Genomic DNA, 15,844 nt, shown 5'->3' with positions numbered 1-15,844 from the left:
TGAAGTTAACTATTTCAACAGCAACCACATTCAATATTAATTTTAATAAAGTTGGTATTTTTTATACTTTAAATAGAAGTAGCAGAAGTTTTAAAAATACCCTGTCTGGCAAAGAAAATATTCAGTCATACAGTGCTAGAAAACAAAAAAAAAATCTGCATCCATAGTTAATCAGCACACGTGTAGGACCAATAAATTACTTTTCACATACAGACAAAACTTCAGTGGCCTTAAAAACAAGGTGATTAGTAAGAAGTGCTAATTCCATTTTGAGGGATATGTTGCTGAATTTGCATTCATGAGTATCCGAATAATATCCTGGGATATCATGAACCACGTGATCCGAGTTCACAATTAATTTCATTTCATGGAGATGGAAGCGTAATCTTCTAGATTAAGGAGAGATCAGGCTAACCAAAGAACCATCTACACACCATGAAAAGCTGATCTGAATTGCATATGCCTAGACAACTGCTGCAAATGCTGCATACGCCTAGGGGCTGCAACGCATGAATGAGCTCTCCTGCCTAAGCGGCTAATCCGACCTGACGCCCCCCTCCGAGCTGGTCACTCGTTCTGTCGATACGTTGGGAGTGGAATACATGAGAAGGATTATCTGCCTTCACAAGCCTAATAACCGCTATTTCTATGGGGCTCCATTCAGGTTCGGCAGGGACTTGTAAGGATCCTGTCAAGTCTCGAACATGGCTGTGTGTAAGGCTATAGGTTAAATAATGAACAAGACTGATCCTCGGGATTCAGGCCCCATAGGCCTGCCTCTAGAGAATGGAGTAACTCGTATATGGGCTACTCGATGATCTGGATCTGAGACTCGTTTCTAAAGCACTGTATAAGGCTAGACATTAGTCTCTTGAAATTTTTGTGTTTGGAAAGCCCTGAAAATATAAGAGCTCTACGAGCCATAGCACTTTATTAGTATGGAGACATCATATTACTGTGCCTGTGATGTGTACTAGAGATGAGCAGCTTTTGGTGCTGATAGTATCTCAAACTAGGACTTTACAGTGAAGGACTGTGAGACGTTGCAAAATGGCAGAAAAATACACTCACTGGCCACATGACTGTCAGACTTGCAAGTAATCACCATTCATGAGACAGAAGGGTATTCGTTGCTAACATTACGCTGTTCTATTCTTTATCCCACACATGTGTTGTGCTATACCATTTGTAAACGTTTATAATGATAGCATGTTCTTTAACAGTAACCTTCGGAATGTACTGCTAGACGAAAAACCCATAGCAGCTCTTTTTTAACATTATTTGGAATAGTTATTATATGTCACGGGATTATTAGTGAATTAAATTATATGATTCAATTTATCAGGCATATTAATATCCACAATCGTGATCCAAAGTATCTACTTATATTATTTATGAAATCTCATCTAAATTATCGTTCTCTTCTATAGATTAAACATACATTATATTTCTCACCTATATTCATTTATCTTTCTCATCTAAACATCAATTGAAAATGATGTTTGAAAATATTTCTAAATATATTTATTATCAGGATTCTCTTTGAAGGGAAATATCACGCGATTCTGCTTAATTTTTTTATCAGGTTATTAACTAGGATACAAACTTCTCTATTATTTCTTAGAAGGGTCAAGAGAAGTTTAAATAGCAATAGATTTATTGTTTTATAGTTATTTTCTTTCATTAATAAAAGTGTCTCGATCCAATTATGTTTCACAAGATGAGAGCCCATTTCCGAAATGCCCAATCTACTCTGTAATTCTCAAAGCTAAAATTTAAAATAAGAATCATTCCTCTTTTTTTTAATCCATCCCTTCCTTTATCATATCTTATTTCGGCTGATCTTTAGAATATGGTAACTGGTAATTTGGCGACATTTTGGAGCCGATAAAGGTTACTACCTGGGACTTTGGTAATAATGTGAGCAGTAAGTACTCAGTTCCGATTACGCATTATTTTGTGTGAGGGAAATGAGAGATCATGGGATATGTCATGTGATATTAATGGACGAATTACGGTTCTTTAATCGGAAAAGGGGGGAAATCTGGAAAAAATCTGGAAATTTTGTATTTGGCTTTATTCTGTGTTGTGTGAAACAGTGTTCGTTAATTTTTAAATCCCATGGCCCTAACTAAAGTGAATTCGAAATGGGTATTTAGTGGGATTGAAAGGGGTAGTAATAAGTGTTTCTTTAAGGTTGTGCGAGATAGAAGTAAAGATGTTTTATTAAGTTATTTATTTTACCTGGTACCTTGCTGTGAACTATAAGTATGATTTTAAAGATCCTGAAACAGGCGCACATACGCTTGCTTTTTATTTAGCGGATGAAATAAGAAAAGTTTATCGGACACGTAATCAAGATTCTGAAGAAGATTAGGTAAGTTAGTATTTTTAATTATTTGAGGATATTATTTTTATGCATTGTTCTAAATGTAAGGTGGAAGTAAAGTAATTTTATGTTTGTAGGAATTTGGTATACGTTTTAGTTGGAGTAAACGTGCATGGAAATAATTTAAATATTTGACACTAAGTACTTGTAATGTTTGCGGTATGAATTCGTTGGTGACGTTTATAGTATAATAGATAATTTAGAGGTAAAAGTTTTTGGATATTTTATTTATTTTATACGTGGAAATGTTCATATTTGGAAAGGGTATATACTTTTTCGTTATTAGGTAATTTCATATATGTTCTTTTTAAAGATTCAGAAAATTGTCATGTATTTTCGTGAAATTTTTCTAATTTATGAGAAAAAAGCAGTGTACATGGATATAGTGAAGAGTGTGCGCAATGCCATTTTTGTGTAACTCTGAGATGTTTTTTTAAGTAAAAATAAGTCGACGTGTACATGGTTTATGTGTATGTGTTATTTTGAAAAACGCGTAAGGAGTATGGTATTGTGCACTTTTTCTCAATTTTGAAGTGAATATTTGTCGTGATTAAGCAGTTTTGTTAGATAAAATTTCTAGCATAAGTGTAATTCGGCTAGTAGATTGTTGGAAGAAGTGTTCAGTAGATAAAAAGAAAAGAAACATGTCTTTACTTCGTGAAGACAAAATGGCGGCGGGAAAAAAAATAGAGGGTTGCTGTAGGAGAGTTGGTCGCCAAATTTTCACCAAAAAATCGCCAAGTTATCATAATGTAAAGATCAACCCTTATTTCTAAAGTATGTCAAAGACGAATTCTTCAGAGATATCTTTTTATCTCACATATTACAAAAGACAGCTTTCCTCTCGAGAACTGTCATTCCTACAGTAGAGCTGAGCTTTTGTCATCAAGATGAAAATATGATATTATTCATCAATTAAACGGCATGCTTTTTTCTGAGCTATTGAAACATTTAATCCCCATCTCCTTACGATTTCAGTAGAATGTTTACATTATTTCTGAGTATTAAATTTGGTTAAACTGACCCTTCGGGGCTTTTATGGTATAGGAGTTACAGCCACTGACGGGTCAATCTCGAATCTTGAAAAAGGGATGGTTGTTGGCAAATGTATAAAATATATAGTGCCACGAGCCTGTTCGGCATGGGACAGTTAAAATATACTGGGAACTGAAAGTGCTCTCGAGTGTTTTTTGTGGCAGTTGGAACTTTTCCCGAGGTGCTTTCCTTCAAAATAGATGTGGAACTGGTCAAAGTCTTACTGCCGCCTATATGGTGCTCAAAATTCATGCCAACGATAGGTCCAGTATTCTACTCCTTGCTACAATAAAATGCGTGGACTTGTTCTGATTAAGTAATACAAGTGAGATCAATCATAACAGCAAGGCTTTTGCCTAAATGTCATATAATCTACATTACTAGTAAATGTACCATAACAATGCCCGTATAGATCACAAGTATGTATAAAACCGCATTCTTATCCTGAAACAGGATGCATATAGAAAAAAAACTCTTTGTATTCCGCGGAAGGAAGACAGTAGGAACAAGGGCATACAAAAATATGGCAATATCTCAAATTCTAAATAAAGAAATAAAATAATGCTTAAAGCGTGCTAAAGTTAGGAAGAAGTTAAAGTGAATTTCATAGAGAATTTTACGCAAGTGATGCACAAGGAACGCAAAATCCAGGAACCGTAAGGAAGTTTGATGTACATGAAAAACAAATGCAAACCGATAGAGGCAAACAAAGAATTATCTTGAAAAACATGCCAAAATTGATGATAGTTTCGCAGAAAAGTCAACAAAATATCCCCATCTAGAAGAAAAATCTCTCGAATCATATCTATAGAATTTGCACAATTGCAATTTGAGTGTCTCTTAAAGGTCATAGCTCAAAGGATTACTCATAATAAGTAATTTTTCGAAAATGAGTTTAAGAAAAGTTACGGCTGTGCAAGCTATTTAATAGCACGACTTAGGCTCATTATTCAGCATCGAACTCCAGTGTCACAGTGGCTTCCTGTCAAATACGAATAGAAAATACTTACATTTCAGAATCATATCTTCAGTTATAAAAAGCACGCAGCTACGACTCGGAGGCAATAAGCAATGCTGACATGCCAAATGATATTTCAATCAATCAAGGATGAAAAACAGTTCCGGTGCCAGAACAGATAATTGAAAAGCAGAATTTTAGAATGATGCTGAGCATCACCACTGATAAAACAAACTCCGAGTTTATATTACTGTTCAAAAGTAAAACTCAGCTTTAAAAAAAAAAAAAAACTAGCGTCTGAAATACTGCTACGAGTTAAAGCTCAAGGTTGCATGACACTTTACATCAGTCGGATAAATCAGTGTGGTTTCGGCATCTAGCTACATAGTTACACGGATAAACGATTTTGGTTATTAAGAGCTCTCGAAGTCATGCAACCCGAGAGGAAAGGTGATGAAGAAGAAAGTGATGTGTGCGCGATGTCAAGAGAGATGACTGGAGTCCCGCAACCGTTTGATGTTAGTATGTAAGGTAATTACCGTACGCTTTCAGGGTGTAATTGGATATCACGTCCGGCTAGCAGTCAGGAGGTCGAGTTTTAAGAATCCTGACGAAGGAGCTGTACATCTTCATGTATCCTACTACAAAAAATACCTAATGACTCCATAATTGGTGCCCGAGGTAAAAACGAAAAGGCCATAGACCATCAGGATTTGGCGATTGAGTTTCTTCGTCCGCAACCGCCTTATAAGAAAGGAACTATGTAAGGTATTTTCTCTCTCCTTACCGTATGCTTTCGTAGTGTAATTAATGGCACGCCCGGCTTGCAGTCAGGAGGTCTGGTGTTCGAATAACGTCACCGCCATTGTACACTTTCGTGTCTCTTACTTTAAAAAACACCTAATTTAATGAATCTACAAGTCGTCATATTAAGGCTAATTAGAGACATTTCTCTCATGACTGGATTGTCTACGTAAACGATTCTGACGGGACGTACGAATGAATTGTGTCTTGACGTAAGTTAATACCAGAAGAAATAAAGTTTAAAGTTTCAAAAGTTGCGTCGAAGCTCAGGTAAAAATCCAATTGATGCTAGTCCATTATGGCAGAAAATTATTTATTATACCAAATATAAGTTGCAACTTAGTTTTGGTTAAAGTTTTAGAATAAGAGTACGCGCCCACATATGTCTAAATATGGTACTTCCATTTCAATGGCTAGACATTTTACATATTTTGCATTATACAGACGGAGAAATTACCCATTAGTTGTTTATTGCGCATTTTCCAAATTCAAATTGAAGCCAGTATTTTGATTTACAAAGTTTATACTTAGTGCTACAAGAAAACTTGTAAAATTATATCTGGAAATCTATTTGTATAACATTCATACTTCTGAAATAGTAACAGTTTGTACGCCATCCTACAAGTAAGAACGATGAAATTTGTCATTTTTAAACCTGAAGAGTCGGAAGATGGATAAACTTTAAAAATATTGAAATTTAGAAAAATATCGAAATATTTGTAATGAAAAATTATTATTAACAAATGAGTAAAATTTTTACACTTACTGTTTTTCTTCTCTGTATTCTTTTTCCATGTTCTAGGTATCAAAGACAGAGATTCATCACTGTCATCTGCTGAGATAAAAAAGGAATAAAACTAAATACACATTTTCTATTTTCACTGATGGTATTAATATATAACAAAAAGGGTTAATCTTTGGATTATGGTAACTTGGCTATTTTTGGCGAAAATTTGGCGATCAACTCTGCTACAGCAACCTGCTAGTTTTTTTGGGGGGAAGACGCCATTTTGTTTTTACGAAGTAAAGGCATGTTTCTTTTTTTTACTCAACATTTTTTCCAACAATCCGCTAGCCGAATCACGCTTATGCTAGAACTTTTATGAAACAAAACTGCTTAAACATGACGAAGATTAGGTGCGAAATTGTTTCTAAGTTCTTATTAGCTAAAATCACGATCGGAATTTTCTGGAAAGTAGTAGAACAAACACAAATTTATTTTTACAGAGCAAATTTATATATGAAACATGTAAATAATTATTCTCATAAATTAGAAAAATTTGCAAGAAAATGCAGGAAAATTTTGTGAATCTTTAAAGTCGGTAAAAAGGACATATACGGAATTACCTAATCGCGAAAAATTATATACCCTTTCCAAGGATGAACATTTGCACGTATAAAATAAATAAAATATCTAAGAATTTTTCCCTCTAAATTATCCATTATAAAAGTCACCTGCGAATTTATAAGGCAAACATTAAAAATGGTTGCAAATACTTAGTGTCAAATATTTAACTTATTTCCATGCAGGTTTACTTCTACTAAAATGTATTCCAAAATGCTACAAACGCATAATCCACAAAATAACTATCATTTAATTAAAATATAATTAAATTAAAAAACACTAGTTGCTTATATTTAGAACAATGCATAAAAATAATCTCTTCAAATCATTAAAAATATTAACTTACCTAATCTTCAGAATCTTGAGTGCATGGTGGATAAACTTTTCATGACGAAGATTATGTGCGAAATTGGGAGAAAGTGAAGAATCGCCCACTGCTTGCCGCGTTTTTAAGAATTGCACATATGCGGTATCATCCATGTACACGTCGACCTATTTTCACTTAACAAAACATCCCAGACTTGCACAAAAATGGCATTGAGCACACTCTTAACTTTATCCATGTACACTGCTAAAATCCTAGCTAGTAACCTTTATCGCCTTACCAAAATGTTGCCAAACTACCTATTACCATATTCCAAAGATTAGCCTCAAAAAGCAAAATCTATGCTTATAATATCATTATGTATTTTGTGCGTACTTTGTTAGAAAGCTTCATGTTGAGTCATATGAGGAACTAATCCCAAATATACATTACATACTATTGAACTAATCATAAATATACACTCATTGAAGGTGATTAATATTATCTTACGAAGCAGATAAACAATACATAGTAGTGAGCCAAAACATCTGTAAAACATCTGTATCCCTTGGAAATATCATATGAGTATTTCCTCAATTCGAATTTTACATAGGTAACGTTTCAATTTTGCGAGTGAAACGAATTCTAAAAAATAAAATAAAGTTCTTACTTTTGTGTCTAGTATAATAACTCCTAATATTTCAGTCAGTTTAAAATAAAAGATTCGTACTGTCATGGGCAATTTTCACGAACCTATGTTTATTGAATATTTTCATCGAAAAAATAAAGAAATCAAAGATAAAATTTAACACGTTCAAAACTAATGAGGTGCGTTCATTCACATACCTCAAGATCCTATCTGCTCTTTCATGCTTTTAAATTATATTGTGTTGCATTATTATTTAAATATGACGATTGCAACAGATTACTTTTAGTGTAAATAAATTCACACTCTGTGTCAAGTGGGAGAAAACTCAGAACTATTATTTAAACAATACTCACCCGTTCTGTGCATTCACGCAAAACTCTCGAAAATGCTGTACGTTATTTTCTACTAGTCTTACGTGAGGCACTGAACAAGAATCTGAGCAATTTATTTATAAAATTTTCCAAGTCAATAAAACAAATAAAATAGTTTCGCATTATAAACATTCAGTTATTATATCTACATTTTGGGAAATTAATTATCTATTTCAGTACGCCAAGTATGTCATTAAGTAACAAACAGTAAGTAACATTCCTGTACGTCGAATAATTAAATATTACATGCATTTGTTACGGCGATACTCGTACTCGGCGATTTAAGCATAAAGGCGATTTAAGGCGATCAGTAACAAGTTATCTCGTAGCTGGCAAGTAAACTCAGTTTGCCGACTACAGGTATTCTCGTAGATCGCAGCGATCGTGTGAATGACTGTATTAGAAGATAAATTATCAATCTTCAAAATCAGCAATTTTTGTTCCTAACTGCTTCCTAAATCTGCATTCAGAATTCTTGATTTTAGGTTGGAAAAAAGTATGGTATATCAGTAAATTCATTCTCAAATATCTTCGCAAAGTTTTCACATAAAATTGTGAACTATTTTAATTTTTAAAGCCAATATGCGTTTTTCACTGATTTTTCTAGCGTACCAACGAGTCCAAAAGTCACTAAATTCACTCTGGTAGTTTCGATCTGGGCTCGAGTTCAGGCGAATGAGCTGGCTGCATGGACATTTTCGTGTTTTTTCCCATGTGTAATATGTATACGATCCATTTACCCGCAGCAAGTCCTTGACGAAGGCATCTCACATTTTAGGCAGATAGCCTTCGCGTGCTTTGCCATAAGTAAGTAAATCACCGAGTTTCTGCACTTCGATTAACACATAAAAATGACACATTTTGTTTTTACAGAGCCTTTCCATTGCCATATAAGACATTGTTCATAAAATTATGCGCTTTTCTCGGAGAAAATTTATGATTAGAAATATACTTCTTAACTGTATAATATTCAACTTGAGAAAACTACAAAAGCTGGAATGACCAATTTATTATACTTTTCATGCATTTCTTTGCTTTGAACATCTTGGAAACTAATATACAGCAAATGGATACTTGTTACTTTTCCATTCATTTCAGCTTAAACTTCCGATTCGCTCTGATAACTGCTTATCATTCATCTGTTTTATTCCTCCATGTCTTTGGTTTTGGCTTGGTAGGTTATGGTAAAGTGCACGAGAAGTATCCGCAAGGGGGGGAAGCCTTCATTCTAAAGAATACTCGCTCGTATCCACGTTACACATGAGGAAAACAACGAAAACAGCCATGCAGACAGACCGTTGGCCTGGAATCGAACCCAGTTCGGAACTACCGCTGTTCGACGATTTTGCCGCTCGGTCGCTGGCAAAAATAGGCATTTATCCAGGTGCACGTAGCTAAAAAAAAATGATGCAATCCACAGGTAATAGTTTTTTTTTTTTTTTTTTTTTTTTTTTTTTTAACATTTTGCTTCAGTTTGAGCCGTTAAAATTTTAATTAATGATGGTAGAGTTTGTTCCAAAAATTCTAAAAGTTCAGGATACATTTTAAAATATACGAAATACTATTTACAGAGTTGTTCTGCCGAATTAACTTGAAGTAATATAAGTTCAATGGTGAACATTGTACTAAAATCAAAATATCAGCCAACAATCAAATTATTTTAAAATTCCAAGCCACCTTTCCGAAAACCTAATATAACATATAAATGTTTAACCTGTTCCCGCCGAGGCCAATTTTTATGTTCGTCGCCGGAGGCGGCGCTCGAATTTTTGCCGCGTTTCATCTGGCGGCGCGCGATTATTACCTGTTCAGACGAGTTGTACGTTTGCTAATAGTATAGTGAGTACTTATTTTGTAAGTTGTGTAACTCGTGCGGTTTTTTTTTTTTTTTTCATCTTAACCTCAAATTTCTGCCAATAAGTATAACTAGAAAGGCAGTTAGAATGTTTTTTTTTTTTTTTTTTTTTTTTTAAATTTTTGCCCTTTATAAATAATAGATAACAGGGATATGGAAATAAGGGATTCGTCTGATGAAACTATCAATAGAAGATATCAATAGCTGCAATCTAATAACACAATCGAATGCGTACCACCGGTGGTACGCGCCGATCGATAAGACAGACTAGTGCGGGCTAGCGGTGGTACACGACGGCGTGAACGCGTTAATGCAATACCCAAGAATAGATGTAGTACATAACACTCGGCACTTGTTGCGGGTACCGTATAAGCGCTTATCGATTAAGTCTGTCAATTCTGGCAACTAAGCCCTGTGGTCACCTTAATATCTAATACAAATACCCTTATTTGTTGGAAGATAGCAATTTACAATGCCACATATTTCAGCATAATATCTATTACACTGGATTAGTACCGAAGTCTGCTATTATGTTTTTTGAAAATGGAAAATTACAGTTAAGTTCTAAACCTTAAACTGGAGATTTCCCTAAAATTAAATAAATTTCAAGTGTAATGAATCAAAATATTGCATACATGATATTTAAATATTAGAGATTTTTGATAGCAATATTATCTTACCTGCTTCGGAGTGCGGCCAAGCATACATGTAAGATATACAGGAAGAACTTATGCTAATGAGCAAAAATGAAAGAGGAAGCATAGTTTCGGTTCTGAAGTTCCTGGCTTTAATCTAAAATGATAAATGAATTAAATATTTTCATATTAATAAAATATAAAATTTTTAAAAGGTACGTATTAATTTAACCACTTTGTCGCAATTTGGTGATTTTTACAATTGAAAGATAAAAGCTATTATCGGGTGCAAGGTGGTGGTTTTTGAGGCTTTCTCGTAAAAAAGATTTCCAGACCATCAATATTTATTATAAGTTAGTAAACATTATTAACATATGAAAAGGAAACATGCTTCAGTAATTTTAAATACAAATTTTATCTATTAAGTATTAACTAACATTTCTTAGTTTGCGTAAGGTATTAAAAAATGAAACACATTTTTCTCCAAATCCTTCTGTAATTTTTTTCGCTACTCTTCTCCCTAAGTATGCAGCAATACGTTTACACTTAAAAAAAAGTTCAGAGAATTTCGAAGTTACGGCATTGAGCAAACACCGATAATATCGGCTATCCGCCAAACGCATTTCGTTGTTTCCTTTAGAGATTTTGCATTAAAATTCCTGCGGGAAATTTTACAACAGTTTGCAACAGTCCTGCGGGAAATTTTACAACAATTCTATTGCTGCCAAATTCTACAGCATATATTTTAAAATAAAGACATAAAACAAAACTACTTTTTATAAAAGCTTTTGGAGTACAACAAAAACAACGCATATGAAAATGGCAATGTTGTGTGACTGAAGGATTTTTATGAGCATGGTTGCCAGATTTTAGCACATTTTGAAATTTTTGGCGGCTTCTGTCAATATAGTTGCAATAATACGTGAGTACACTGCGCAAAAAATAAGTAGGACAGTTCTATATCTCCTGCTCTACTGGGCCGATTGACGAAATTTAACTTGCGTATTTCATGTCTGGAAAGGGCGACTTGGGAGATAAGTAAGGTAAAATCAAATAAGTTTAATAAAAAAGAGATAATTTTAAATATATATCAAATCCAGTTAACATTGAGGAACTAAAATTTTGAGAGCTAATTTTTAAAAACGACTCGGGCGATTTTTACAAAACTTAGCAATTTGGCGTAATTTGAGTCGTAAAATCGAAGTATGGAAAACAATTGGCATTTCATTTCAAAAAAATTTCCGATTTTGTGTCAAAATACTATATTAAACAAAGCTATATGTAAATCTGATATACATCCTAAGTCGAGCTTCCGTGACATGAAAAGTGCAATTTGAATTTCGTCAATCGGCCCAGTAGAACGAAAGATATACAACTGTCCCCACCCCACCCCTTTTTTTACGCAGTTTAGCTGTTAAAATAATAGCAAATCAAGATAAAAATTTTAATCAGATACTGTAAAGCAGGACTCATTATTTCTTTCTAACGTTACTTGTAAAAACTTATGCATTGCGCCGTCGACGTTAAACTGTCGTCAAGCGGTGCGATTTAATGCCAGTTATGCACAATCTTAACATCTGCGCTTTTGTTTGATGTAATTTTGATGGATTCTCGATAAGCCCCATTCTGTTTTTATAAACGAGGATATAAATTAATTGTGACTGCTGTATTTTTTCATGCATCTTAAAATAATATATATTAAAATTTGTTTCTTACTTTCTAAACAGTAAGCAATGGATTATTTTCCGATCATCATGTTATGTAATCCGATCATCAGAAACGTGTGTATTAATGAACACGAAGTGGTCATATATATCCTCATTTCAAAATATAGCCGATAAAACAGTAATATATTAGAAAGGAAACTACGAGAATGTTTTAGGCATAGCTTTCTAAACAAAGCTTCCCGTAACTCAGAGGGCCTAACAAAATAAACCAAATCGACAAATGCGTGTTTAGGAAGCACAGAATTCAAAAGTGTAGAAGACTGATTGTTTGTTAAATAAAAAGGCGTTAGATACTTGAGAATTCTGCAAGAACGTTTGGACCAACTTTAATGAAATCTCCGCCAGCTTTCATGGTACAACGATAGGCAGCTTTCAGGGTTGACGGAATAACACATAAACATATTTATATCTTATTATTTTAGATAATAGCGATAGAAATAAAAATACTTTTTAATTAATTATTTTAGATAACTAGTTTTGCGTAAAAGGTAGCATTAAAAAATTTCTTTTAATTTATTTTGACTTATTTGAACTTATACTCTTTCGAACTTATTTGAGAGCCAGTTGTACAAACGTTTCGACACTTTCCTTTCCTGTCATGGGACTCTACTTGGCGCCAAACATAAATGTTGGTGTTAAACTTAACTAGATGGTGATAATCTTAACGATATGTAAAGCTTCTCAAAAAAACACTACTTGTAATTACAGTCATGTATCATATATATATATATATAAGCTTATATGTGAAATTCCCCAACTTTTTTTTTAATTAATCATAATAATAATGTTTTTTACGAATCTTTTGTAATGGAAAATAGCTTGCATTTACATCACATGCAAGGAATGGTATGAAATAAATTATATTATCTTTCATGTAATGGCAATACTTGCCGAGCCGTTTGGAATGTAAATGTTAGAGAATTTATAGCAAAGAACGTAACGTAACATAAAGACTAACTTTTAAAGACTAACTTTTTTGCAATAAATGTAAATATAAAGACTAACATTTCTAACACCAAGCTTCTGTGCCAAAGGACTGCTGCAGGATTGCTTGCAGGTCGATTGGGTTATGAGTTTAGGTTTTGTTTATTTCGTTACTGCATACTAGGGCTATCTAGCCAAAATAGAGGGATGCCTCGTGGAGTATTTCCTGAGAGAAACTGGCTCATATCCACGTTATACATAGACAAAACCACGAAACCGCCATGCAGCCATCCGCTCGCGTACAATCGAGCCTAAGTTGAACTACCAGTGGTCAGCGACTTCAGCGCTCGACCGCTGGTGGACGCGAAGGGGGTTTTTTAGTATAAAGCTCCACTACTACAAACCATAGCAAAGGAAGAGACAAGGCAGATCGCCTTTTTTTTCCCAAAATAATTTACAAGCTTACTGATAGCGGCAGCTCTGCCACAAGTAAATAATACTTCTCTTTATTAATGGTTAAATTAGAATAGATTTCTTTTTAACCCAAAGGGGCGTTAAACCGAAAGGGCTATTAGTCTCAAAACAGCATTTTGCATCGTTTAACTTTTTGCGTTGATTCACTATTCAAACTGCTGCCACCAAGTATTATCACTATGTATTATAGTTAAAGAAACTAAATAAAGAAGAATCTGCATGAATGCAGTAATGTTTCTCGCATTATGAAAAAACAACGGTACGTAGAGTGATCAAATTTTGAATAACGTATTCCTCCAACGGAACATGGGTACTTGGAAACGCGAATTTTGGATTTCCATTTATTATCTATTTCCGATTTTGTAAAACTTTAACGAATTTTTGATTAAAAAATTCAACGATATCAAAGTGAACAATGGCAACCCTGTGCAGAAAAGAAACATTTTTATCTCCAGCACTCTAGACTTTGTATCGGAAATTCTAAAGATATGCTGTTCTTAAATATTACGTAATATTGAGGTTGAACTGAATTTTATGTGTTTAAAGTGCGAAGAACGTGATATTTCATAAATAAAGGTAACACATAAAACGTCAAAAAAAACGCCTTTTTGGTCCTAATATAAAATCTAAAAGCTTTCAGATTTTCATTTTATTTTTAAATTAATATGATAAACAATAATGTTTATTGCTGAAAATAATTATGAATAATTCTACTGAACTAGTTTTCATACGTATTTGTTTACTTTCGTCAGACTTGTTAAATTTTCATAACCTGAAATAGTTGATAATTTAAATTTTATAGTTGTGGTAAATTTAACCATATGAAAATAGAGTTATTGCTTTAAACATTTCTAAGTAGTATAAATAATACAAAAAGTAAATTCTTATAAATTATTTACTGCATAAAAAAATGATAAACTGAGCTTTTTTAAGAGATGCTTATAAATGATTTCTCTATGCCCTTACCTGATTGATTAAAGAGAATTTGACATGTTTTTTCTCTAGCTTAGCATCGGCATCTACTTCTTTGACTGGCTATCAAAAACAGCTTTGCTAATTCTAAAAGTACATGAGATGGAAAAAGTATTTTCTTAGTTCTTAAATTATATTGAACGAATTGTTTCAGCTAATTTAATCAAAATCAGTTTGAAAGATGTTTAAAGCACAATGCTATATTTTTTCATCAAATGACTAGTAAGTTTGTATTGTGTTAAATGATCTATAATTTCACATAATTCGATAAATACTTTGTATCTTAAATATGTGAGCTATTACAATGTTTGAAAGGGGTAGGTTTATCCAAGCTAATATGTCAAATCTTTTCCCCAGAAAATACTCAAATTTCGTGCTTATGGCGTACATCACATCTACAAGTTCTTCTGCAATAAATGTAAATATAAGTCTGACCTGTGGCCGAGTGGTTTAAAATGCTGAATACTAGTAGTTCCACCAGGATTCAAGCCCAGGCGAACGGACTGCATGATTGATTTTTTCCTTGCCTTTATGTGTAACGTCACTACAAACCAGTTTTCCTTAGAAAGTCCTCCACGATAGCATCCCTTCTCTTAGACTGATAGCCCTTGTGTTTCTTGCCATGTTCAAATAACCAAACCTAACCTAACCAAATGCACAGACCAGTAGTTTAGCATAAAGAATTTTTGGTTAAAAATCCTCGATATCTATAAAAATCTATAAAATCTATAAAATCGGATTATTATTTATTACGTACTCCGTCATTTGACATTGCAGGGAAAGAGACGGATGCCTCGTGGAAGTCTTTTTAAGGGAAGTTAGCTCATATCCCATTTTACAACATGAGCAAAACGCCCAACAAGCCTGTTCGAGGGGACTCGAAGCCCGGACTGAAGGACCAGCGTTCAGCGGTTTTTAGCGCTCGGCTATTATAAGATCGAATGTAAGACTGCAGTGTAATGAAAGTGTTACTGGTTGACGAAAACTTAATAAAATCGTGATCTTTAATCTGAAATTAGTCAAAGTAATTCAAATTCTGATATTCAGGAAATAATATGAAATTATTTCTGTGTAGAAAAAATCTAGTCAAGTTTGGTACTCAGATGATGTATCTAAAAAGTTATGTCGCAGCAGTTTTCGAGTACAAATATTTTAATATTAAGGTCACAAGATGGAAAGTTTTTTCATGACTGATAACTGTAATTTTCTTACTTTACTCTGATGTTTTCTCAGAATTTATTAATCTAGTGTTTGTAATGCCTGCGGCTATATTTTACAGAGAATAATTAAAATTTATAACAGAAGTAAAAAGAATAAAAGCAACTACATGAGGCATCTTCATTAAAAAAGGCAAAAGTGAAAAAAAAAAAAAAAAACATTTGTGGCTTTAACGCACTCAGCT

The 15,844-nt window shown here is 33.5% G+C and overlaps 1 protein-coding gene across 4 annotated transcripts in view; it reads right to left on the bottom strand.

The window, feature by feature from the left end:
• Nucleotides 1–15,844, bottom strand: part of LOC118180962 (uncharacterized) — a 41,004-nt gene that overhangs the window by 6,554 nt on the left and 18,606 nt on the right. The window contains exons 3-5 of one of the 4 annotated variants that reach the window (XM_085826095.1): nt 14,437–14,529; nt 10,391–10,502; nt 5,953–6,021 (exon numbers count right to left, since the gene is read on the bottom strand). In XM_085826095.1, coding sequence (XP_085682221.1) covers nt 5,953–6,021; nt 10,391–10,472 — 151 coding nt within the window. In that variant the 5' untranslated portion in view covers nt 10,473–10,502; nt 14,437–14,529. The remainder of the gene's footprint in view (nt 1–5,952; nt 6,022–10,390; nt 10,503–14,436; nt 14,530–15,844) is intronic. The other 3 variants (XM_085826096.1, XM_035350046.2, XM_035350047.2) reach the window with 3 other exon arrangements.

This window comes from Stegodyphus dumicola, chromosome 10 (genome assembly GCF_044657685.1).
Source record: "Stegodyphus dumicola isolate Sdum_Otavi_A_Nest chromosome 10, ASM4465768v1".
Classification (NCBI taxonomy): domain Eukaryota; kingdom Metazoa; phylum Arthropoda; class Arachnida; order Araneae; family Eresidae; genus Stegodyphus; species Stegodyphus dumicola.
Note: the sequence above shows the minus strand (reverse complement) of the source record. Positions and strands in the feature narration are given on the sequence as shown.